The 26924-nt window shown below is 41.3% G+C and overlaps 3 protein-coding genes across 10 annotated transcripts in view; all 3 read left to right on the top strand.

The window, feature by feature from the left end:
• Positions 1 to 26924, top strand: part of Myo81F (Myosin 81F) — a 1428838-nt gene that overhangs the window by 1258625 nt on the left and 143289 nt on the right. The gene's annotated exons all lie outside the window — the stretch shown is intronic.
• LOC138913396 (uncharacterized) lies at positions 329 to 2667 on the top strand. Its single transcript, XM_070217042.1, has 2 exons — positions 329 to 537; positions 587 to 2667. The coding sequence occupies exon 2, from the start codon at positions 943 to 945 to the stop codon at positions 2665 to 2667; it is 1725 nt and encodes a 574-aa protein (XP_070073143.1). The 5' UTR covers positions 329 to 537; positions 587 to 942.
• On the top strand, positions 3941 to 6228 carry LOC108056814 (uncharacterized). 2 transcript variants are annotated; one of them, XM_070217114.1, is made up of 2 exons: positions 3941 to 5637; positions 6156 to 6228. In XM_070217114.1, the coding sequence occupies exon 1, from the start codon at positions 4277 to 4279 to the stop codon at positions 5372 to 5374; it is 1098 nt and encodes a 365-aa protein (XP_070073215.1). In that variant the 5' UTR covers positions 3941 to 4276; the 3' UTR covers positions 5375 to 5637; positions 6156 to 6228. The 2 variants fall into 2 exon arrangements, with proteins under 2 accessions (XP_070073215.1, XP_070073216.1); XM_070217115.1 differs by having other exon boundaries at positions 6163 to 6207.

Below are 26924 nucleotides of genomic sequence, written 5' to 3'. Positions count from 1 at the left end.
AATAATAGCACTTAATTACAATAGCAGATTTATCAGTATCTGCCTGGAGTGTAACTTTGTTGTTGTTGTTGACGAAAATCTGATTCAGTCGAATTTTCTTAAAAGCGTCCAATAGCTCAGCTGTATTTGAAAATCGTTGCATTTTTGCCTGGTTGCGTAGCGCATAATCCGGTATTCCGTCGATCAAGTGCTCCAGTAGTTCTTCTTGACTTATATTTATTTTATTTGATTATATTAGTTTTTCGTAGAAATACTTGTTGCGTCGGCAACTTAAATATCGCCGCCGCGACCATGCATCTTGTCCCATTCACACTCACAATTCATCGCCCCGTACTCAACGCGCCCAAAACCGCGGTGGCGCCGATGCGCCCCTGCAAGATCGCGAAAAATTTCGAGAATTTACCGCTTCGAAGCCGCGGTACTGACATCTCTTTCTCTCTTGCACGTCTCCGCTGCCAAAGCCACGCAGTGAAGTTGCGCAGTTGAAAAAAGTTGGCGAACGGCGTAGACGTGCGAGCAGACAAGGAGAGCACAAATGTAAGATAATATGTAAATGAATTAACAAAATTGCTAACATGAAATAAAGATTTCAGTTGTTATTTTTCTGATCGACTGTTTCACAAATTGAACTACTCGAAGTCTGTGTTTTACGTGGAAGGAGCGTCTCTCGCACCAGTCGCGAGCCAACATTCTGAAATATTTTTCCCGACTGAAACGTGGAGCCATCAATCGGAATCTAACGGCGTGACTGCAACCTTCCGGGGCAAGTTCAAGTCAGCCTGCGCTAAAGGAAAAAGTGTCACGGTGTGAGACGATGGCGGCCGGAAAAATATTGGAACCAGGCGCAGCTTCAGCGCTGAGCGAGGAGCCCTAACCTAAACGCGGTTGCGGCTCAACATAACCTAGAGGCTTACGTAACCCGAGTCACGTGAGGAATCGACCATGTCACCCCCAGGGGGAAACAAGGACAAAGAGGAGGACAAATCTGAAGGTGATTTGACCACGCCTCCGGGCGGACTCCCCACTGACTCAACGTTAACAAGCATGCCTGAAGGACCAGGTGGAGCTGATCACTCAAGTGCAGATCAGCCAGTCGGGCTGATGTCCACGCCCCAATCAGTCGGCGCGGGAGTCATAAAGAAAACAAACGGCGAGCAATTGTTTAATCAAACCGGCGAGCTCGACATCACCGCCATTGGGAATCACCTGACCCAAAGCAACAAGTGCGGGCCAAGCATCAGTTTGCCCTTTCAGGCCAACACGGCGCACTTAAATAACTCGACGAACACATGGGGCTTGAGAAAGCCGGACCCGGTGCCAGATTCGTTTCATAACCAAGCGCCGCTACTAACGCGTGGCCACGGAGGCGCATATGATGAATCAACACCGCCTAGGCAAAGCGGCTCCGGATTATCGGCTATGCACATAGCCGCAAGACAAGTTCTTCACAGAGAACTTCCTGTATTCACCGGCAAGCCAGAGGAGTGGTTGCTATTCATTAGCAACTATGAACAGTCTACAGACAGATGCGGCTTCAGTAATGAGGAGAACCTGATACGCCTTCAAAGGTCCCTTAAGGGAGCGGCACTTGAGGCCGTACGTGGTAAGCTAATGTGCCCGTCCACAGTTCCTTACGCGATCGGGACTCTCAGGATGCTATATGGACGTCCTGAGGTTATCTTCGCTAGACTCCAGCGAAAACTAAGAGAAGAACCCGCCGTGAGATCCAACAACGTGGATTCGATAATCCGAGTAGCGCTGGCCGTGCAGAACTACTGCGCGACAATATCAGCAATAGGTCTACACGAGTACCTACATGATCCAGCTCTGCTATGGGAACTTGTTGAAAAACTACCGACGGACCTGAAGTTCGACTGGGGCCGACACCGGCACTCAACTGGAGGAATCACTGCCAATCTGTCAATGTTCGACAACTGGCTGTTCAATGTCGCTATGTGCGCCAGCATGGTCACGCCATATGCGCCAAACATAGGGGAACGCAGAACCACAAGAGAACGGATACTTGTACATTCAGAAATTCCACCACCAGACGAACCCCAAAGGCAAACCCGTGATCGGACCAACAGAAGTGCATCTTGTCGTAAATGTGGACGCGATCACTTACTGTCGCTATGTCCCGATTTCCTAGAAATGTCTCGGAATCAGCGTTGGGACTTCGTGCGAAATAAAAACCTGTGTTACTGCTGCCTAGAAGATCACACAGTTCGAAGCTGCAGGTCGAAAAGGGATTGCGGAGTTGATGGCTGTAGAAGGACCCACCATGTCCTGTTGGACTCCTACCAAGCAACCGAGGAAGCAGGAAACGCTACAACAGGATCCCGAAGGCCTCCAGCCGTGCTGTTTCATGGAGGAGAATCATCGAAGGCGCTGTTCCGCTACATCAAGGTGCAGCTGTATGGTCGAAACTGCTGCATAAATACCTTTGCGTTGGTTGATGAAGGCGCCGCTTGCACCCTGATAGAGAAGGATCTGGCCGACGAGTTGGGACTAGACGGCCCGGAAAAGGAGCTTTGTCTGCGCTGGACTGGGGAAATTTCCCAAACGGAACCGGCCTCCAAGTTGGTGAACCTTCAAATCTCGGCTGCAAACATCCTCGATGTCTGGAGGCTAAGATGGCAAAGGACCCGGCTCTTAGCCAATTCTTGATTGAAAGTATGAAGAGCTATCAGGAGAAGGGCTACACCCGGCAGTTAGTTCGAGAGGAGATAGTCTCCAAATCAAACTCCTGGTATCTCCCGGTCTTTACTGTTACCAACCCAAATAAGAAGAAAACCCGGATGGTATGGGACGCAGCGGCTGAAGTCAACGGAGTGTCCCTCAACCATGCTCTGCTGAAAGGACCGGACATACTGGTGTCGTTAATGGGAGTGCTAATGCGGTTTCCCGAAGGAAAAGTAGCAGTCGCTGGGGACATTCGTGAGATGTTCCACCAAGTAAAGGTGCGGCCTGAAGACCAAGGGTCCCAAATGTTTTTGTGGAGAGGAGGAGATACGTCACGCGATCCTGATATTTATGCGATGCAAGTCATGGCGTTCGGAGCCTCATGTTCTCCTGCCCTGGCCAACTATATACGAAATCGAAACGCGGAGCGCTTCTCCAAACAGTCGCCGGAAGCTGTCGCGGCTATATGCAGGAACATCTTTGTCGACGACTGGCTCGAGTCCGCCGATTCGGAGAGCGACATGATATCACTCGCCGGCACAGTAAAGAAAATCCACGAAGAAGGAGGATTTGAGATGCGGCGATGGACCTCAAACTCATTAAAAGTAATGTGCGAGCTAGAGAACGGCGCCGACACCTCTGCCAGATGTCTCGCAGCATTTAACGAAAATCAAGAAAAGGTTCTGGGATTATGGTGGATGCCAGGTTCTGACCTCCTCACGTATGTGGTCAAGCCGGAAATGACAGCGCTAGGATCGACAAATAAGTACTCAAAGAGGAGAGTTCTAAGTATAATCATGACCATACTTGACCCACTTGGCCTATTAGGATTTTTCATCATCCGGGCCAAAATCATATTGCAAAACATTTGGCGATCCGGTGTAGGATGGGACGATCCGCTTCAAGACAACGATGCAACCGAGTGGAGGCATTGGCTGGACCTATTGCCGCGACTAAAGGAAGTCAGGATACCCCGATGCATCCCACGGAAAAGCGGCTGCCTACAAAGTCAGCTACACACCTTCGTAGACGCTAGTCTTAATGCGTACGCTGCTGTGGTGTTTTTACGAACCGAGGCTGATGGCGAAGTTCAATGTTCCCTGGTCGCCTCCAAGACGCGCGTAGCGCCTCTAAAGCCAGTATCAGTTCCAAGGCTTGAACTACTCGCAGCGGTGCTGGGCTTGCGGCTGTCAAAGTCCGTGGAGGCCGAGATGAGAATACATATCAATCAACGTTTGCTAATTAAGCAACCCAAAGATGGCCATCTACAACAGCTGCTACACCTGAAGCGGGCAGTGGACTCCGATGTCATCCTGGTGCGAGTCAGTCAGGAAATGGAGTTTCCCGAAGAAACCAAAACCCTAAGAGCGGGTAACAACGTATACGATCGCAAGAGCCCATTGTTTAAGTGCTCCCCATTCCTAGACGAATCTGGCGTGATGCGAGTAAAAGGCCGCATAAACGCGATTGAGGGAGTAGAGTTGGATGTGAAGTAGCCCATAATCCTATCGAGACCCCCCGGGTGACATATCTTATTGCGGATTACTACCACCGACGGTTTCACCATTTGAACAACAAGATCGTCGTCAATGAAATGAGGCAGCGGTATTGGATCAAAGGACTAAGGGCCCTCGTAAGGGAGGTTGCCAAGGATTGTCCGAGGTGCCGCATACGTAACGCCCGACCCGCGCCACCAGAAATGGGAAGTCTACCGCAGGAGCGTCTCTCTCCGTATACTCTCCCGTTCACATTCACCGGGGTGGACTACTTCGGACCTATCGATGTCGTAGTGGGACGTAGACGGGAGAAAAGATGGGGCGTGCTGTTTACCTGTCTCACAACTCGAGCAGTGCATCTGGAGGTTGCGGTCTCACTCTCTACGGACTCCTTTCTATGTATCCTGAAAACATTCGTAGCCCGGCGAGGTGTCCCGCGGCGGATCCTATCAGACAACGGAAAAAACTTTCGAGGAGCAAACGGAGTCCTGCAGCATCATATAGAGCGCATATCAACGTCCGCAATCGAACGAGAATACCCAACGTTGGAGTTTAGCTTCAACCCTCCTGGTGCCCCCCACATGGGCGGGGCTTGGGAACGACTCGTCCGGTCAACTAAGTCTATACTCAGCGAGATTCTCCCCGCAGAAGGTGTACGAGAGGAAGTATTTCGAGCCGCTTTCGCTGACGTGGACCACACCCTGAACTGCCGACCGCTTACCTACGCGCCCCTGGACGACGCGGACGCGGAAGCTCTTACGCCTAACCATTTCTTAGTGGGCAACTCAAGTGGTTTGCGGGAAAGAGGATCACTGATCCAAGCTGGTGATCGACTGGCCAAAAGTTACAGAATCGCAAGTCAGCTAGCCGATCGCTTTTGGAAGAAATGGCTACGGGAATATCTTCCAACGCTCACGAGGAGAACTAAATGGTTCCAGCCCCCGCCGCTGCCGCTCGCTATTGGGGACCTGGTAATTATTGTAGACGAAAATGCCAAAAGGAACACGTGGCTGAGAGGTCGGATCGTTGACGTTCACCAAGGGGCCGATGGCCAAGCTCGCAGCGCCGTGGTGCGCACTGTGGACGGACTGGTCACCCGACCGTCGGTAAAGCTAGCCAAGGTGGACATATTACCTGGTAACCCACCGCGAAAGCAGGTGAATTACGAGGGGGGGAATGTTGCGTCGGCAACTTAAATATCGCCGCCGCGACCATGCATCTTGTCCCATTCACACTCACAATTCATCGCCCCGTACTCAACGCGCCCAAAACCGCGGTGGCGCCGATGCGCCCCTGCAAGATCGCGAAAAATTTCGAGAATTTACCGCTTCGAAGCCGCGGTACTGACATCTCTTTCTCTCTTGCACGTCTCCGCTGCCAAAGCCACGCAGTGAAGTTGCGCAGTTGAAAAAAGTTGGCGAACGGCGTAGACGTGCGAGCAGACAAGGAGAGCACAAATGTAAGATAATATGTAAATGAATTAACAACAAGAAAGGAAGCTACCTTCGGCCAGCCGAAGCTTATATACCCTTGTAGATAAAAGAATACTCACTCGGTGCAGTTCCAGGGATTCCAGATTCAGCGTTTCGATTTATTTCAATTTTGTTTTTAAGTAGTCAAGAATCAAAACGCCTACTTCCTACAAAGTTACAATGAATTTTCTTATATTTGTTTGGGAGCCTTAAGATATAGTGGTCCGATCCGGCTGGCTCCGACATATGTACTACCTGCAATAGAAAGAAGACCTTCGGGAAAGTTTCATCGCGATAGCTTTCAAACTGAGAGACTAGTTCGCATAGAAACGGACAGACGGACAGACGGACAGACGGACATGGCTAGATAGACTCGGCTATTGGTGCTGATCAAGAATATATATACTTTATGTGGTCGGAAACGTCTCCTTCACTGCGTTGCAAACATCTGACTGAAATTATAATACCCTCTACAAGGGTATAAAAATGCTAACATGAAATAAAGATTTCAGTTGTTATTTTTCTGATCGACTGTTTCACAAATTGAACTACTCGAAGTCTGTGTTTTACGTGGAAGGAGCGTCTCTCGCTCCTTCTCGTGATTCATCACTTTGCCAAATTTTCTTTTCAAACTTGCGTTTCATTGCAACTTGAGACTCACGGTTATTAAAAATGTTTTCCATTTCATAAAGCAATTCATTTACTGGCATTGTCATCGACTCCGAGCAGCTCTATAGCCATTTGGCAGCTTTTCCTTTTAACCGATTAGAAATTAATGCACGTACACTGTCAAGTTGATAAATATTTTGCACAAATATAATTTGCTTTTTAAATAGGTGAATGTCGGTATCACCATCCACAGGGTCAAATTCTGACACAAAATCTTTAAGATGAGTAAACGGGATATTATTGTTGATTAGTGTATCGACTGGTTTTTCCTTTTTGGTCATATTTAATATTTCGTTTTCTTTCGGTGAAATTCGTAATTCTCTTTTTAATAGTTCCACTTCTCGCATCATTAAATCCCATTTCATGTCTTCGTAGTCCTGCTTAATTATACCCGTTACTCGTAGAGTAAAAGGGTATATTAGATTCGTGCAAAAGTATGTAACAGCTAGAAGGAAGCGTTTCCGACCCCATAAAGTATATATATTCTTGATCAGGGGCACTAGCCGAGTCGATCTAGCCATGTCCGTCTTTGGCTTCCTACGCAGCGCAAGTTTATTTTAGCCGAGCGCCACGCCCCCTCTAACGCCCACAATCGCCCACTAACGATTTTAAAATGGGTCCTGCGCCCACATCCTTAAAGATTTCCGAGAAGTATAAATGCAATTTTGTTGTGTATATTTATACCTATCGAAATGTAGAAGACATTTTTCAAATCGGACCATTCATTAAAAAGTTATACGCAATCAAAATTTATATATCTATCTCCCTCGCACTATCCAGTACAGCGTTCGCACTCCCTTTAGCTGAGTGACGGGTATTAGATAGTCGGGACACCAACCCGACTATAGCGTTCTCTCTTGTTTTGTTCAGGTTTTGTTCGTATGAAATTCCTTTATTTATTATCGGCTTGGTTGCAGATGTAGTAATCGTAAGAACTTCTTGTATATATTTTTCGTTCTCACTTTCATAAGTCGTCTCGGCAATATATTTCTCTTGATTATTTCCTTCGTTTCCCTTTTGTACCACTTTATTCTCAATTTTCTTCTCGTTAACATTTGCGTTCGCTGCTTCGTTGATCTCGTTTCTTTCGTTGCTCATATATCCATCTTTGTCTTGCATTTCATAACCTTGTTGCTTTTCGTTGTCTGGCTTATCGTTGTCTTTCATTTCGTTGTAGTGATTTCCTTGTAGTTCATTTTCGTTCGTTTCGCACTCTTTTCCTTTCTCTTTGTTCTCGTTGTCCTTACGGCTTGGTGACGCCAATGATTTTGCGGTTGCGCCAGCTTCTCGAACTTTTCTTTCTTCTCCATTGTCTTTCATTTCGTCTTCTTTTTGTTCCTCTATGTTCTCGTTGTCCTTACGGCTTGGTGCCGCCAATGATTTTGCGGTTGCGTCAGCTTCTCGAACTTTTCGTAAACGTTGAATTAATTCTGGTTTATTGCCAGTTAAAGGTTGATTATATGTCTTTAGAATACGCTTAAGGCCGTCAATTGTGTACTTTTCATAATCACTTTCATCCATTTTGTTTAAAATCAAAATTATTTATTATCAGGTGTAAGTTTTTCTTTTATTTAGTAGGCACTTTGCTTTTTTAAGTTCTTATGCCCTTTCCTCACCAGAGCTGAATGTAGCATTTTGACATTTTTTGGTATATGTTACATTTTTCCCATATATTTTCAAGTGGTTCTAGAGGTGGGAGAAAAGAGCATTCGACAATAAATGCTACTACATTTTGATATTCTCGTGCCTAAAATACCAAATATCTGAGTATTTTTTGACTATCGACAAAACGGCCATCGCAAAATTTTCAAAATTATCAAGGCCCACTATAGATGATTTCTCTGCAGAAAAAAAAATTACGAGTAACTGAAGTTAACAAAACCTGACCAATCATTTGCCGCTCAGGTTTGTCACAGGAAGTAAGAATATATTGAATATTGAATATTTTGAATTTAAATACAAAACACATCTGTTTTCGAAATAATAAATGCTGAATGCTAAATGCTTTCCCGTGCGGACAGGAAATAGCATTTTTTTGAATACCGAAAAAATACTGCAGTGTGTACATCAGTGAGGAAACGGCATTAGCCACTTCTGATTATTGTAATAGAAAATTATAATGTTTATTTGTTGTTTAAATGATTTTTATTTCGCGGTTCTCACAATGCGTGTGTACTTAGCACAGTTCTGGCGAAGAAGTATATCTTCTTCTTCGCGTTTCAAGGTTGCCAGACATTTTTACGTTCTGCGTTGCCAGATCGCATACTTAAATTTAGTATTTTATATACTGTACCTAGTTTTACAATAAATCTAATTCTAAATATTGGTTGTTGTTTAAGATAATAACAAAGAATTATCTTTCAGTATTATAATTTTAATCAGAAGCTTGTAACGCAGCAAAAAAGACGTTTCCGACCCCATAAAGTATATATATTCTTGATCAGGATCAATAGGAGAGTCAAAATAGCCATGTCCGTCTGTTTCAATACCGTTTGCGAGCTCAGTTTAAAAGATAGCGATTTGACCGACTCGATCGGACGTCTATATGCTATAGCTCCAATAGGAACAATAGGGTGAAACATTTTAAATTTTTAGTTTTTTCAATTATAGAATATTTTGTTGTTTATTAATTCATGTTACTATTCTAGTCAAGTTTTCATTCGTGAAATCTGCAAGGTTATTAAAACTTCGGCTTGCCGAAGTTACCTTCCGTCCTCGTTTTAAATGTTGTGGCTGCTGCTGGTGTTCGTTGTAGTTTTTTCTTCTTGTTGTTTTTGCCAGTTCCTGGTATGGCGACGTTGGCGTATTATGTTATTTTTTGTAATGCTGCTGCTGCTGTTGGTTTGGAGTTTGCTGGTACTGTTTTCTTTATTTTTTATTTTTTTAAAGTGATCGCGTTTTAAAAAAAAAAGTTTTAAACTGAACGACGTATCGAGGGTCTTACGAATTCGTTGGGTACCAATTAAAATTAGAAGACTTTGATTTCGCGAGGCGATGTCCGTCACGATTTATTTCCAAAATTCGACTAACTACTAAGTACATAAATTCTTAAAATTACGCTGGCCTTGCATTATTCCCATCCGGTTATTCGGGATCAGCCTGGCAACTTTTCTGATGCTGGGTGATTGTGTTAACTTATATATTCTTGATCAGCATCATTAGACGAGTCGATCTATGTCCGATGTCCGTCTGTCTGTCCAAAAAATTAATAGGAAAAATAAAAGCTTCCTTGCTTTTTATTGTAACCTCTTCTACTCTCAAAAATTTATTTTAAATAATTTAGAATTTAAAATTAAATTGAACAATATCGCTGTGTTACAAAATTATTGATTTTTAAATTTACCTCGCTGGATGCATACAAATTGAATTTGTAACGAATTTCCAAATTAAACTGCGTTCTCCAAAAAGTTCAAAATATAAAAATGTTAAAAGTTGACAACTTTTCGGGGGCAAACTGATTCTGGCTTTGTTGTGTTGTTAAAGCATTTTTAAAGTGAAACTTTTTATTTTTCAAACCTCAAACCAAAATAATTTTAAGAATTTTTCTAAGGAAAATAAAGTAAAACAAAACATAGCCATAATAATAATTTTTTCCATCCAACTAGTCCAATTATAATCAAAAAAATATTACCATTTTTTTTGTATGTTTTTATGTTTTTTGGCAATGCTGTAATTTATTTATTTAGGTTTAAGGAAACCTTTGTTTTGCGGTAAGGTCCGTCTTCCTAATGGAGCAGAATTTTTGTTAAGTGTAAAAAACGTTTTTGACATTTTTTTAATTTCTAACTGGAGTTGTGGAAAACCGATTTCAACCATAAAATACTCATTTTACAGGTAATAGAATGCCTTCCAACTTTCTTATACACGGCATTGAGTTCCATTCATTAGTTTAGAAGCTACATTTCTTCAAAGTTGAAAATGCTAGAAAAATGCCAAAATGCTGGCATAAATGGCTTTAATAAAAACAAGAGAGAACGCTATAGTCGAGTGCCTCGACTATTAGATACCCGTTACTTAGCTAAACAACTTAATAGAAATATGCCTTCTTATATGTTGTGAAAAACGTATACGAGCAAAAAGAGACAAAATGCGCGCCCCATTTTAAATAATTTAAAATTTGCATTAACATAATGTAAATTAGAGTAACCACAGAAAAAAACGCAATTTTTTCCAATGCCATTTCCTAGATGGCGCTAGTGTATATTGTATTGCGCCATCTACCGCCAGATATTGGTACTACTGGTCATGAAAGGCGGAAATGTAGGCGCTGGCCATGTTTAAGCGTTTATTGGGTTTGTGGGCGTTAGAGTGGGCGTGGCAATTTTTTACTTGGCCAATCGATAGGTATTGACGAAGCGAATATATATCAGTTACTATTTTCATAATAGCTTCAAAACTGTGGGCGTTAGAGGGGGCTTTTGGGCGTTTTGAAACAAAAGGTGCGTAGGAGCTCCTAGAATCTGCATGTAAAATGCCAATCTTCTAGCTTTTATAGTTTCCGATATCTCAGCGTTCATACGGACAGACAGACAGACAGACAGACAGACGGACAGACAGACGGACATGGCTAGATCGACTCGGCTAGTGATCCTGATCAAGAATATATATACTTTATGGGGTCGGAAACGCTTCCTTCTAGCTGTTACATACTTTTGCACGAATACAATATACCCTTTTACTCTACGAGTAACGGGTATAAATATACGCCTAAAAACCGAAATTATTTTTAAAATTGTTAGTGGGCGATTGTGGGCATTAGAGGGGCGTGGCGCTTGGCTGGACTTGCGCTGCGTAGGAAGCCCAAGAATATGTGTGGAAATCTCAACGTTCTATCTTTTGTAGTTTCCGAGATCTTAGCGTTCATACGGACGGACAGACGGACATGGCTAGTGACCCTAATCAAGAATATATATATACTTTATAGGGTCGCAAACGCTTCCTTCTCCCTGTTACATACTTTTGCACGAATACATTATACCCCATTTACTTACGAGTAACGGGAATAAATAGTTTACTTTGAGAAATTTAGAACTTATACTTTGAATATTGAGATTGCGCCCCTAATAACCATTGATAACAACAATGCAGGATGAGGAAGTTTTTCCATAGCTAGTGCCATGATATAAAGTATTAGTAATTATAAAAATGGTCTCAAAATCGTTCATTTGCACAAAGTCGTTAAAGAAGATTGATGAGTTTACATTCCTTTTCACCCAGTCTAATGACGATGTGATATGTGTGTCTGAAACGTGGTTTGTAACTGATCTGTGTGATTCGTCTATTGTTTGTGAAAGCTTTAATGTTTTGTGAGGAGTCGTAAAACTCCCTACAAATCTCGAGGCAGGAGAGCCCCTAGCAACAGCGAAGGCAGCGAGAATGCGGCAGAATTCAAGGGCATCCAGGTCCACCGGTAAATACAGGACCTTGGACCCAGGCAAAGCGGAGAGACCGCGAAATAACGGTGCCGCGCTGGACCTTGGACCCACGCCGCCAAAGGGCAATAAGGTCGAACGGTAAAGCCGTGGACTTTGAACCGGCGCAAAGAGGATGCACCGTGAATTAACGGGAGATCTTGAACCTTGGACCCGATGCGTGCCGTGTGCAAAGGGAACTAACGGGACACACTTGGACATTGGGCCCTAGCGAGCCGTGTGCAGAAGGGGAAATAACGGGACTACGCCGCAGCCTATAAAAGGACGGCGCAGGCGCAACTCAAGGCAGTCAGTTGGAGTTCGCGCGACAGTCAGTGCAGTAAGCGCCGCAGTTCATGCAGCCAAGAGGCACGGGACGTGTCGGTCGGAAGGCGCGACGCTGGCAGCCGGAGTACAGGGGAGACAACCAAGATACGCGAGCGGAAGCACAAGTGAAACAAGTGAGCCAGATACCAAGTGCGAGGATTCAATCGAGTGCGTGGCAGTTAGAGTACCGTAGAAACCGAGTGCTTAACGCCCAGATCAAGATACCACATTCAAGACGCTAGGCCAAGGCTGAAACTGCAACGGTGAGATCTGCAGGACACAGAAATGGGAGTGGAGACGAGTGCAGGACAGGAGCAGAGTCGAGAGAAGGACGAGCTACCGGCAAGGTGAGCGCGGATCAAGAGTTTGTGCTAGGCGTCGGGGTTACGGTGAACTGACGATAAGGCCGAATCCCCAGATTTGACTGGTCGGGACATCTGTTTCTCAGGCTAGAGCCAGACCGACCTCAGGAAGCACGACGAAACAGGTGATTCCAGGATCATTCGGGTCGGACCCGAAGGAAGGTTGTACAGACTTTTGAGTCCTACAAGCCGGGTGGAACTGGAGAGACGCCGTTGGAGAACGACGCCGCAGGAGTCCACGAGCCGCACGAAGGGATACAAAAGCAGCGACGCCGTCGAGGAGCGCCGCCGAGAAACGCACGAAGTGAATCTCAAGCCGAGGAGGCACGTCGCCGGCCAGGCGAGCCGCTACAGCCAGCTGACGAAGAACCCAATTCCAGCGAAAAGAAAAACTTAATAAAATTTTCAAATTTGTCCCACCAGTCACGGGCAGTCACGCAATACAAATTTGGTGGGACGAACACACAATATCTCTGAGCTAGTCGCGGCGTTTACGTAGCGATCCAACAGTTGAAAGCAGTTCGTTTCAGTTTATCGGTCCGATCGTATTGGTCATGCAGGAGGTGTTGCAATATATGTGAATGTGAAGCTGAAATGTAATGTGGTACTTAAACAGCTAAGTGACAGTATTATTGAATACATTCTATTAGAAGTTCCCAATAAATCTCATGGAAGAACCCTCCTTGATTGCATATATAGACCGAATCGGACAATTGACTACGGTTCTCTACTAAATGTGGTTTCAGATATTTCGCTGGAGTACACTGACATCATATTGGCAGGCGATTTCAACAGCAACCTATTGTCAGAAAGCCATCTCGTGGATAACTTTAAATCCCTAGGTCTGTACTCAGTAAACGAAACGATTCCCACGCACTATAGCAGCCACTGTTATACATTACTTGATCTATTTCTTATCAATGACCCAAGCAAAATAATTCATTATGACCAGGTTTCTGTACCAGCCTTCTCCAGACATGACTTAATAATTTTAACATATGACTTGACCTTTGACTACACAATTAATTCTTTTACGTATTGCGACTACAAAAATACAAACTGTGATGAATTAAAGACTGAATTTTTCTGTTGTGACTGGTCATGTATTTACAATCTTTGTCATGTGGACTGTCAATTAGATATTTTAACCAACAATATCCAGTATTTTTTCAACAAGTTTGTGCCCCTGAGGACCAAGGTGATTAAGCCAATACAAAATTCGTGGTTCAGCAGCAAAATTAAAAACCTAACCCGTCAGCGAGATGTAGCTTACCTCAAAGGGAAAATCCAGCAGCAACAAGAAAAGTGGAAGGACGATACTCAGAAGCTTGAGCCTTAACAGCTGACGGAGACATTTCCCGCATTCATTGATTTGTTAGATGCTAACCGACAACACGCTCTAATTAAGACTACCCTTGTATGTTGTTGCTAAACATGACAAGCACCAACAAATCAAGTAGTCTCCAACTTGGTAACAGTACCACGCGCCCAGTTGCACATAAGGCTGGTAATAATTACTGATCAGCATATTCCACAAAGTCAAGACCCCCAAGCAGTTAGCACTTTCTGCAGTGCCAGCCGAACAACTACGCAATCCGTTACCGTAATCAATTTCACTGACCTGCTCTAGAACACACCTAACTTTGCTATCCTGGCCACTAAACTTCCGCATCTCTAATTAGTATATAAGCATGTACCAACTTTACAATAAATCAGTTATCAACCCATCTTATAACTCCGCGGTCTTCCTTTCTGACCTCCGGGAAGAGACCTCGTACTTCCAAAGCGTCTCCGTGCCGACAGTGCGAATTATCACTGTTCCTCGGCAGACCCGTCTGTGTGTTTACATAAGATAACTTTTTAACTACTATTCTCTCGAACAGCTTTGCGATATTGCTTATTTTGGCAATTGGCCTGTAGTTGAAGATCTTAGACTTACTTCCGCATTTATGAAGCGGTAGAATTATAGCCATTTTCCATCTAGATATAAAATTTCCCTATGCTAGAGAGGCAGAAAAAACGATTTTAAGAGGCTCAAGAAGACCACAATACCAATGTTTTAGGAAGAACGAAGATACTCCATCAGCGTCTAATGTGCTTAAATTTGTGTACTTCTGGAGGCGCTTAGTATACCACGGAAGCCTATAGGAGCCCCGTACCTTGGTTGGAACAATGCTATCCAGAATATTCTTGAGTGCAACTAGAAAATTATTACAATTGGTCTCAATGCAAACATTCGATAGTAAAGAAACCGAAATAATATTTATTTATTTATTTATTTATTTATTTATTTATTTATTTATTTATTTATTTATTTATATATATAAAGCTATGAACAGCTCATTGGACTTAAAAATATACAGGAAATTTTCAATATGATTGATTACACAGGCCGACAAAATGTGACATGGGTCGGTGTCCAGGCCTGCCACCATTTTATTTCGGTAAATGAGGCTTTTCTAAGCATAAGTTGCCACTACGCCTATAGTCCATCAGCTCTAGTATTTGCGGTATCTTTAATTTAAGAAAATCACAAATTTTCTTCGTCTTTTGGGATATATCTTCAAGAGTGGTCAACCAATTTTGGTAATCTTTTCGGAATTAAATAGTTGCACGTCTCTTTTATACGGTCGTTTTGGAAAATTCAATCTAACTGAACCACAAGAGAAGGTGGGCGCATTTAAAATTTTAAAGTCACAGCTAAGTTTAAAAATCTTTATTTGTGAACAGCGTTTAAAAATTAAATAAAAATATTTTCTTCTACAATGCATTTTTGATCCAAAGACACCTTATGTCCCTAATTTTTAGGACACTCATCAGGTTTTTGTGTATTGTTTTGGAATTTTTAAAATTGTTTTTCTTACTTCCTTCACAGTGACGATTCACAAACAGTGCCCAAACCTGTCACTATTTTACGTAACTCATAACTATTTTTGAGCACAAGTGACCCTTGCTTTAATAATATTTATACATGGGCGTAAGCTAAAAGCTGGAGGGGGATTACACTTCAAGCATTTCAGCCCCCAAAGATTAGTAGGCTACGCTCATGTGCTTATACTCAAAGCAAAACTACTTAGATCGTTTAGAATTATGATATTTAAAATTGTGACAGGTTTGGGCACTGTTTGTGAATCGTCACTGTGAAGGAAGTAAGAAAAACAATTTTAAAAATTCCAAAACAATACACAAAAACCTGATGAGTGTCCTAAAAATTAGGGACATAAGGTGTCTTTGGATCAAAAATGCATTGTAGAAGAAAATATTTTTATTTAATTTTTAAACGCTGTTCACAAATAAAGATTTTTAAACTTTGCTGTGACTTTAAAATTTTAAATGCGCCCACCTTCTCTTGTGGTTCAGTTAGATTGAATTTTCCAAAACGACCGTATAAAAGAGACGTGCAACTATTTAATTCCGAAAAGATTACCAAAATTGGTTGACCACTCTTGAAGATATATCCCAAAAGACGAAGAAAATTTGTGATTTTCTTAAATTAAAGATACCGCAAATACCAGAGCTGATGGACTATAGGCGTAGTGGCAACTTATGCTTAGAAAAGCCTCATTTACCGAAATAAAATGGTGGCAGGCCTGGACACCGACCCATGTCACATTTTGTCGGCCTGTGTTATTTGCGGATGACAGGAACGCAGTGACTCTGGTTGAATTCACATCGTAGGAACACTTATAGGATAATAAGTGGTACAATTCATTATAGTTGTTTGTAGAATTACTTTGTGTTGTTTTATAATTTTAGGTTGCCCCTAGAACATAATCTAGTGACAGTAGGCCGCTAAACCAACACTTGAATTGGGTTAACTCGGAGATGTTGAATACACAAGTATTGCTTGAGTACTGATTTTATTTGAGAATATCTGGGGTTTATATACATGATTTCAGAGTCAAGGGGGCCACCATGGCGAAGGTATCGCATGGGGTTTTGTTAGTTATAAATACATTGCATCACTTAGGTTCTAAGATATACAGAAATACAAAGTCATACAATTTGTCTCCCATGCAAGGGATTAATAGGCTAGGGTTAGTAAAAATAGAATGCTGGAACGGCAGGTAGCGGGGTTTGAGCTGGCGCTGGCTGTGGCTGCTGTTGACATCTTAGGGACTCAAGTGCAGGCGCTAACATACTCCCGGCCGTTGAACAGGTGTTCAACATCATCCAATGTTGATCTCAAAGGCGTCGGACGAAGACATCAGATGGTGCATCCTTGATGAGCTGAGTAACCGAGGTTGTTCTGCTAGTTCGATGTCCTTTGAAGATGATGACGTTTGTGGAGGTGTCTTCTTTTGGAATCGTTTCCACAAGTAAACGACTATGACTCCGAGCGACAAAAACAAGGCAACATAGGTACTTCTGTGGTGGTGTGGTAGATCAATGATCTCTGTTGGCATTTTTATTTTGAGCCTGGGAAGTAATTCCTGACTAAGATCATTTAGCTCATTATAACTCAACTTCAATGAATTATTTAAATTTGAAATCTTAGTATCCGCTGCAGACGATTGATTTAAATTGCCAAATCGAGCATATGACAATTTCATCGCTCCTGTTGACGTCACTTGATGGCCAATCACACTAAGAATTGAGTTTCGTAGAGTGCACTTTGGGTCCAAAACTAGAAGTCCAGTATTATCAATATTAATGGTTGATAATTGATCGCCACATACTGCAGAGAGCTCCATTGGTGCTTGCATTGAGAAAATCCATTGATTTTTGGCCTTTAGTCTTTGCCATGAAAGGGATTTCGTAGATGTCACAGTTTGGCATAGTGACGACGATTTGTTATTAAACAATTGAAACTCGCAGTGATTGTCAATTGAAAATATCATTTGCTTATCTGAGCAAATATATACGTCCTCGTTAATGGACTTGCATAGATCAAATTCTTTAGCTGTCATAGCAATGAATTGATCTCTGTGTTGATTCACAGCTATAATTGGATGTTCAATATTCAGTGATATCATTTTGTTGTCGACTATCACAGGTATTGGTACCAAATTATAAAGCTCAAAAAGCTGCGTTGAGATCAAAGGCAGTTTAATTTTGAAGATGACATAATCCTTTACAACCTTTGCTTCTGCTTTCATCAACTTGTACAATTGTAACACATCGTCCTTAATCATGGGAAGCATTTTTCCTTGAGGCATATGAGTTTTAAGTTTATGTATATGCTCTTGAAGTTGCCTTGGCGATACGAGCAGCGGACTTATTTCATTGTGATGAACATTTGTCAACACATGCGAAATTTCTGACTGGACTCATTGAATACTGGCCGCCAATACACTCAATTGATTAGTTCGTGCTATATACCATTGAAAGGTTTTTAACGAATCAAGTCGCGCGTTGGTTAAATCCACTCTTTGCTGGTTCATGATTCTGATTCTTCTGTCAATGGCGGCCTCATCTCTTTTCATTATATTTATGGTGGAATCAATTATTGATGTTTGATTCTTCACCAATTCCAAGAGATAATCTTCATTCGTTTTGACCTTTTCAATGGTCAACGACATCTTTTTGGCATACTCCGTGTCCAATACTCCAAAAAGACTGCTGGCAATATTTCCAACAATGTTCAGCGGTGAGCGTCTATTCCTGGACACATGGAGTAACTCATTCTCAGTTCGGATTTCCTCGTCGACGTGTTGAAAATGCATGTATAACGCAGCACATGCTTGTACTGGTTGTATGTGAGAACACATTTGGCCGACCTTTATCGTTCCAAGGTAAAATGTTTTTACGTCCTCCAAATAAGGTTTTAAATCGTAATATGCGATAATTGTCCAATCAGCAGTTTCCAGTTGAGTTGTCCCAAGTTTTTCATAGTAAATTCCAGGTTTTGATCCCAACCTGGTTATATTTATTGGACTTGCCGCAGCTAGTGGTAGCAGCAGTAGAAGGATTAGCAAGGGCATTGACAGGAGGGGAAGGGTTGTGCCTTTGCGCCTTTTTGGTTCCTGATCATCCTTCTCATCTTCGTTATTTATATCCTTACGTTTTTCTCCTGGATCCTCTTGACGAAAAAGTGGAGCAAGATTATGAATCGCTCTTTTGAATACACCTTTTGGAGTGTCAGCCTCTACAACTCGTACATATCCATCTGGGCCTGGAAGGAGCCTTAAAATCCGTCCAATGGGCCAATGAAGCATAGGCACATTGTCTTCTTTTAGAATCACCATCATGCCCTCTTTTACGCTTTGATATGCTTTTTTCCATTTAGGATGTTGTTGAAGACTTGTTAAGTATTCACTGGACCATTGCATCCAAAATGTGTGCTTCACTGTGCAGATAGGGATTTTATTTTTAATGGCTCGGGATATGGTTGTGCTACAAGTGGCTCTCCAATCAGGAAATGACCAGGTGTAATGAACGTCAGATTCTTTGGATCATCAGAAATTTGAGTTAGTGGTCGGGAATTTAACACAGCTTCGACATTTGTTATAACTGTGCTTAACTGCTCAAACGTGAGCTCAGCAGTGGTCACCCTTTTCAACAATAATGTTTTTGCTGACTTTACTGCTGCTTCCCATAACTCACCAAAGTGAGGTGCTCTTGGCGGAATGAATTTAAATTGAATTCCTTTTGTGTTACATAGCTGCACTATGGAGTTCTTAGCTTCCTGAGAGTGTATAGTTTCCTTCAATTCCATTAGCTGGTTGTTGGCTCCTACAAAGTTTGTAGCATTGTCGCAGTATAAAGTTTTGCACCTTCCGCGACGGCTTATGAACCTTTGTAGAGCTCCAAGAAATGCTGCAGTTGTTAAATCTCTAACGACTTCCAGATGTACCGCCTTCGTCGAAAAACATACAAATACGGCGATATATGCTTTGTCAGGTCGCTTGCCTCGGACCTTGTGATGAATCTTTAAGGGTCCACAAAAATCCACTCCAGAGTTTAGGAATGGTCTATTTTGAGAAACCCTATGCTCAGGTAGTTTTCCCATAACTTGCGACATCAATTTTGGACGATATCTTGTGCATGGAATGCATTTCATGATTACATTCCTAACCATGGAAGTGGCTTTGACAATATGATATTGTTGTCGAGCAATACCCTTCAAGGTATTTTGGCCACAATGCATATTTTCGGTATGTAGTTTTACTAACAACATTTTCACAATTTCGTCGTTGTAAGGCAATAAATATGGATTCCTTGCATCACGAGAAATTGGTGCGTTTTCGATTCTTGTTCCTACTCTAATAATAGAGTTTTCGTCCAAAAACAAGTCAAGAGAGGACACCTTACTGCTGCTGGGTATCGGTCGTTCAGGATGTCGATGTAAATGTTTCAGCTCATCTGCGAAATCAGCTCGTTGTACACATCGTACTATTATCCTCCTGGCTTGTTCCAATTCGTCCAACTCTAGCAGCACTGTATCCTTCCTGTTTTTACGATAACAGAATCGTAACGTATAGGCAATTATACGTTGTAGACGATTAAATGAGTTTCCGTGGTTAATACGGTATATTTCGTCTCCTTCCGAACTTGTTGCAATAGTGACTATTTTTAGCTTTCTCTCCAATGAGATGCTGTTGTCTTTAGGGGCCTTAAAGAGGGATGGCCATTTCTCTTCAGGTCCGTGAAGAAATAGTGGTCCGTATAATCATAAAGTGTGTGCGCCTAATTGAGATGCGGAGATTCCTCTTGATAACACATCTGCGGCGTTGAGATTTGATGACACATGTCTCCATTGGTTTGGACTGGATGTGTCTTGTATTTTGGACAATCTATTTGCAACGAATGTATGGAAATTCGATGCCTTTGCATTGATCCAACAAAGTACTATTGTTGAATCTGTCCAGTAAAATGTTTTAATGGATTCTGTGTTAAGTCTTAGATCCTTTTTGACTTTGTCGGCTAGTTCGGCTCCTAGAACAGCCGCGCTCAACTCCAACCGTGGTAGGGTTTGTTTTTCTAGAGGCGCTACTCTTGACTTAGCGCACAACAAACGTACAGTTGTTTGTTTGTTTTTATAAATGGCTCTTACGTAAACAGCTGCACCAAATGCCCTCTCAGAAGCATCCACGAATATGTGTAGCTCCTGTTTTTGTGGGACTTTCCCATCATAAATGTGACGTGGAATTTTCATTTTGTTTAAATGTTGCAGATCCTGTCTGATGGCCTCCCACCTTTCCTTTAGGGAATCTGATATTTCCGTATCCCAATCCAGTTGTTGAAGTGACAGGGTTTGCAGAAATATTTTGGCCCTTATTATCACTGGTGAAAACAGGCCAAGAGGATCGAAGATTTGACCGACCTCAGAAGCTACCACTCTTTTAGTAATGCTCTGAGTTTTTTGCTCTTGTGCTCTGCCACACAAATGATCGTCCTTTGGAGCCCAATATTTCCCAGTGTTTTTACACTGGTATGTTCTAAAGCTGCACCCAAATTTATGGTGCTGACGACGTCTTCAGGTAGGAATCCTTTTAATAATTGGTGTGTATTAGAGCACCATTTTCTTAGTTTAAATCCGCACGGCAGCAGGATTTTATTTAGTTCTTGTTGAATCCTTTCTGCGTCCTGTATCGTGTCTGCTCCGGTCAAGCAATCATCCACATAAAAATCGTTTTTTAATGCGGCTGCTCCTAGTGGCCATTTTTCAGAGTTAATGTTGGCTAAATGTTCCAAGCATTTAGTGGCCAGGAACGAAGCTGATGTTGTGCCATATGTCACCGTCTTTAACCTATAATACTTTATTGGTTCATTTGAATCATATCGCCAAACAATAATTTGGTTAAATTGATCATTTGGATTCAACCATACTTGGCGATACATTTTTTCAATGTCTGCAGTGAAGACATATTTGTGAGTTCTGAATTTTAATAATATAGAGAACAGATCACTCTGAACAACTGGTCCTGGATGCAGCACGTCATTCAAAGATTTTCCTGACGACGTTTTACAGAAGGCATCAAAGACTACTCTTAATTTCGTAGTAGTGCTTTTTGGTTTCAGAACACAATGATGTGGGATGAAGTAGTGAGCCTTCGGTATTTGTTCCGGCATCACTTGCTTCATATGGCCAAGTTTTTCATATTCTGCCATAAATTCGTTGTACATCCTCTTAATTTCTGGACAGGTCCTTTTTTCCAACGAATAGAAGCGCCTTGTAGCGAAATCGCAAGACTTCCCCAGGGCTGAAGGATCTTCAGAAAACGGTAATCTGACTATTAATCTGCCATCTTGTGCGTGCCTTTCTTCTGGAGACCTGTATTTTCTAATTGGCTCTAATTGGTCCAACTTCCAAAACCTTTCCAACGATGATTTCGCTTCCTTAGCTAAGGAAACTACCATGCAGCTCTGTGGCATTTTTGCACTCATGTTAACCTTTCCAGCAACGATCCAACCCAATTCAGTATTCTGTAGAATTGGAAAACCTGGATATGTTCTTATTTGCTCAGGTTTAATAATGGAAAAATGATGTTCTGCGCCTAGCAACAAATCAATTTTTCCTGGTCGATCAAAATTGGGATCCGCAAGATTAATGTTTTTCGATATTTTTAGATCGGATATTTTTAATTGTTCAGTGGGTTGATCTGCCACCATCTTCAACTCTTGTTTCGAAGTCACTATGTTTTGATTTGATTAACACACTGACGCGTCCTGCTTATTCTTATTCGCGGCTGCTTATTCGCGGCTGGCCTCCGATTCCCTCAATTCGTAAATTTGTTGTGGAGAGTTTTAATGATAACCGCTTTACCAATCTTTCCGAGATTAAATTGATCTGTGAACCGGAATCAAGGAGCGCTCGAAAGTCTCCTTCTCGACGATTGGTTCCTTGTACTGTCACTCTAGCCGTTGCTAACAGTGTGTACCTTTTCTCAATACTGTTTGTCGCAGCAGAAGCAGCTGTTTTTTGTTCAGTATTAGATTTTCCGTTACTTAAATGTAACAACGTATTGTGTTTTTTGTTACATTTCATGCATGTATATTTAGACATGCATTGTTTGGACATGTGGTCTGCCTTTAAGCAATTGACACACAGTTTCTTTCGCTGGACCCAAGACAGCCTTTCAGCAGGAGAAGTTTCCTTAAATTTATCGCATTTGTATACGCTATGCCCTTTTTGACAAAACAGGCAGACGTATGAACTTGCTGTTGCAGAGGCACTTGTTCTATGTTTTTCCTTATGCGCCTTTCCACCGATGGCTTCAAGTGCCGGAAATCGTTGTTCTAGAAACGCAAGAAATTCTTTTATTGTTTGAATTTCCCTTGTGTCTAATATTGTTTGCTCATAAAGAGTATGAGTAATTCGGTCTAATTTTCTTGTCATATGAAAAATTAGAACTGGATCCCATGTGTCAGTCATAATTCCCATATTTCTTAATGCTTGCAACGAATCATTAACATTGTCATGCAGATTTTTTATTGATTGAGAATCATTTGACACGTTAGGGTGATCAAAAAGTTTTTCAAATATTGCGGTAGACAGCACACGCTTATTATTAAAACGATCTTTCAGCATTGTCCAGGCAGTGTCGTAGTTAATTTCTGTTAACTCTAAATGCCTTACTAATCTTTCTGCTTCTCCAGACAGATTAGCCTTAAGATACCAAATTTTTTGTATTTTTGGTATCGCTGATTCATGAACCATTTTATTAAAAATGTCATGGAATTGTTGCCATTTTAAATAGTTACCATCAAATTTTGGAATGGAAACCTTTGGCAATTGAATTCATGAAATCGAAGGTACCGCATGATTAGTGGCTATTGAAACTGTATCAGTTGATGGTTGGCAAAATTGTAGCATTGCCTTTTCAGCGGAGATAAATCGTTCCATACTGTAACCTGCCTTTTCAGGTTCGATACATAATTTATGGATTTCAAAATGCAGACTTTCAATTTGTTTCCATAAATTGTCGATTACCGTTTTATAGGTAAATTTATTGTCTGGACATATTTGATTCATAGTTCGGGACATCGAATCCAGAACCGCTGCTTGGTGTCTAATCAATTTTTTGATTTGTTCCACCTCATCAGACGTGGCCTCTAACGTCGGAAATTGCAGAATTTTAGCATTGAATTCTTCCATAGGCTTATGAACAATTAATTTCATCTGCTCATAATAATTCTTTTCGAAATATTCATGCAATACTGCAGCACCTTTAGATTCTTCAAGAATAGCTTTATTTCCTTTTTCGAATGATTTCCACAGATCTTCAATTTGTCGTTTCCTATCTTCGAAATACGTAACCTTTTCTTTTCTTGTGTGAGAATCCTTTTTGATGTTTCTAAGCACAACTTGGATCTCTTCACCAATTTGGCTTTGAATGGCAATCAGTTTTTCAACCTCCATTTTTTCCTTACTAACGTGTCTGACCCGTGGGAAGTTAATTTATTCGCTTTAATTAAGCTGGATACGCTTCTACTCGCAACCGATTTAGTGGTCAAAGATACGTAAGGTTTTTTGGATTAGAAAATATAGCAAATTATTTTATTTTTTAAAATTTTTATTTTATTAACACCATTTGTATATAAAATATTCTATTTTTCAAAGGTTTGATGTATTTCAAGAGTCGCCTTGTTGACTACTTAAATTTAGATTTTAAATCGATGATTATCCTGGGAATCGCCAAGTTGACTCCAGTAAATCAGATTTATTTTTTGAAGATATGCATAAAGAGTCGCCAGTTGACTACTTTAAATTTGAGATTTAAATCGACGATTATCCTGGGAATCGCCAAGTTGACTCCAGTAAATCGGATTTATTTTTTGTTGTTAATAAAGTAAGAAGAATCGCCAAGTTTACTACTTCTACTTATAAATTGTTTAAATATTGGAGTCGCCAAGTTGACTTCCAATAATTTCGTAACAGATCGCCAAGTTGATAAGTTACTCCTTGAAACAATGTTCAAGTTGTTCGGGAAAACGGTCGGAGTTTTATTCGAGCCAGATTTCCCTAGTTATCTTTTCTGTTAATCAAATGATAAAAACAGATTTAAGACAACATAAAAAATCTAGATGATTCGATCGCCAAGTGTGTAGTCACCAAAATGTGTGTAGAATTACTTTTTATTGTTTTATAATTTTAGGTTGCCCCTAGAACATAATCTAATGACAGTAGGCCGCTAAACCAACACTTGAATTGGGTTAACTCGGAGATGTTGAATACACAAGTATTGCTTGAGTACTGATTTTATTTGAGAATATCTGGGGTTTATATACATGATTTCAGAGTCAAGGGGGCCACCATGGCGAAGGTATCGCATGGGGGTTTGTTAGTTATAAATACATTGCATCACTTAGGTTCTAAGATATACAGAAATACAAAGTCATACAATTTGTCTCCCATGCAAGGGATTAATAGGCTAGGGTTAGTAAAAATAGAATGCTGGAACGGCAGGTAGCGGGGTTTGAGCTGGCGCTGGCTGTGGCTGCTGTTGACATCTTAGGGACTCAAGTGCAGGCGCTAACAATAGTTGTCGCATAAAACTCGGAATGGGTCAAAACGGGAGTAGTTTGACCTGGCAATTTCCAGTGCTAATGGCCGAAATCGACGAGTTGGTCTAGCAGGAACGTTCCAATTTATGGACGTTATCAGGTGAAGTGAGTCCACACCGCCAGTAAGGAGCTTGTGAAGGAAGATCACGCCAGTACATATTCGACGATGCTTTAAAGTTGGCAGATTCAAAAGTCGCAGCCTGTCTCTGTAGGAAGATAGTCGGCTTCCAGAGTCCCAGTTCAAACCACGTAAGGCAAATAGGAGAAACTGATTCTGAACGGACTCAATCATGTCTTGATAGTGCTCATACTGTGGAGACCATACGCATGAGCAGTATTCCAGCGTTGGACGAACTAAGGAAACATACAGGAGCTTTGTGATATACGGATCATCGAATTCTTTGGACCAGCGTTTGATGAAAGCTAATAAGGCCTTAGCTTTATTGGAGATAGTGTTGACATGGCGATTGAAGCATATCTTATGGTCAAATAGGACTCCAAGATCTAGGACGATTTCAATGCGTTCTAGCGCGAATTGGCGAATGGAGTATGTACGCACAGCTGGATTGGATCGAAAAAATGTCATGGATTTACATTTATCTGGATTAAGCAGTAGCTTATTGACTTGGCACCAGGATTGAAGGTTATTTAAGTTAAGCTGGAGCTGCATGTGGGAACCAGGCGATGTCATATGCATACACAACTTGACATCATCCGCATACATAACAACTTTGGAGGCCACGGTAACTTGAGGATGATCATTAATAAATAGACCAAATAGCAAAGGACAAAGATGGCTACCTTGAGTTACTCCGGAGCTTACAGATACAATTTTTGAAAGTACATTATTAAATTGTACCTTTTGGGAACGGCCTGTAAGGAATGACTGAATCCACATCAGAAGAGTTGGTGGGAAACCAAGAAGGCGCAGTTTGTGGATAAGAAGCTCATGGCACACTGAATCAAACGCTTTGCTAAAATCAGTGAAAATGACATCTGTTTAATTGGAGGATAGGAATCCTTTATTTATTAATGTAGGTCGTAAACTCCAGCAGGTTAGTTGTAGTTGAACAACATTTTGTGAAACCATGAAGCGACACTGATGCTGAAATTGATCGCATATGGGTTTTTTAAATTTGCACTCTGTCAACCGAAAAAAGTGCAAAAATCCGAACTTTAAAAATCTACCATAAATCCAGTTTTCCATGGATTTGGGCCATATCCGGCTTGTTTTATTCGGTAGGATGTAAACTTTAAGTTTGTACCCATTATGATTTTTCAACGGATTTATTTCGAGTTTTTACGATATATACAGCCGACTTACAGTCGACGAAAAAACACATTTTTCATCTCTGTCAAGCTTCTACGCTGCCATTACTTATCCAATAATATTGATTTGTATGGCAAAGTTAAGCTCTGATCTATTGACTTTAAAATAAAATTAAAACTAGCCCAATCGGGTGGATATCTGCCGAGATATAAGAAGAAATTCGAAAAAAGTCAGAAATTTAACATTTCGAACTTTAAAAAGTCTTTAAAAAAAAAAACTGTGCCATCGAAAAAAAAATAAGTGCTATTTTCGTGATCTAGGGGTCCAACACAAACAGAATTTGCCATCAATTGCTGGGGAGCATTTCGGCTGTAAACTAGTGATATCAGACTTGCTGCCCTTCTTATGAAGTGGAATAATAAAGGACTCCTTCCAAACAGCCGGAAAGGTGCAGAGATGGATAGATTTTTGGAAAATCATGGTTAATGGAACAGAAAGTGGATCTGCGCAATATTTTCAGATTTACACGCTTATCGATTTGAAATTTAATTACATGCTCAATCCAGTATGACATTCTATATTTAAACAATATGTTTTGGACAAATTACTAATGTTGAGAAGAAAAAAGTGTAAGGATTTGTGTCGAAAAATTAATTTGTTTCTGTTCTGTGCAGCTGATAACTTACTCAAGCAATAAGAATTTTAGAAATTGTTTCGCAAGTTTTTTTTTATATATGTATTTTAAGTAGCCTACATAGGACAATATACTGTTCTTTTTGCGGAAA

Source organism: Drosophila takahashii, chromosome 3R, assembly GCF_030179915.1.
Source record: "Drosophila takahashii strain IR98-3 E-12201 chromosome 3R, DtakHiC1v2, whole genome shotgun sequence".
Taxonomy (NCBI): Eukaryota; Metazoa; Arthropoda; class Insecta; order Diptera; family Drosophilidae; genus Drosophila; species Drosophila takahashii.
The sequence above is the reverse complement of the archived record's forward strand: the minus strand, read 5'-3'. Positions and strand labels throughout refer to the sequence as shown.

Coding starts and splice junctions, on each gene's coding strand:
- LOC138913396 (XM_070217042.1), top strand. CDS start 943: ATGTCACCCCCAGGGGGAAACAAGGACAAAGAGGAGGACAAATCTGAA.
- LOC108056814 (XM_070217114.1), top strand. CDS start 4,277: ATGAGGCAGCGGTATTGGATCAAAGGACTAAGGGCCCTCGTAAGGGAG.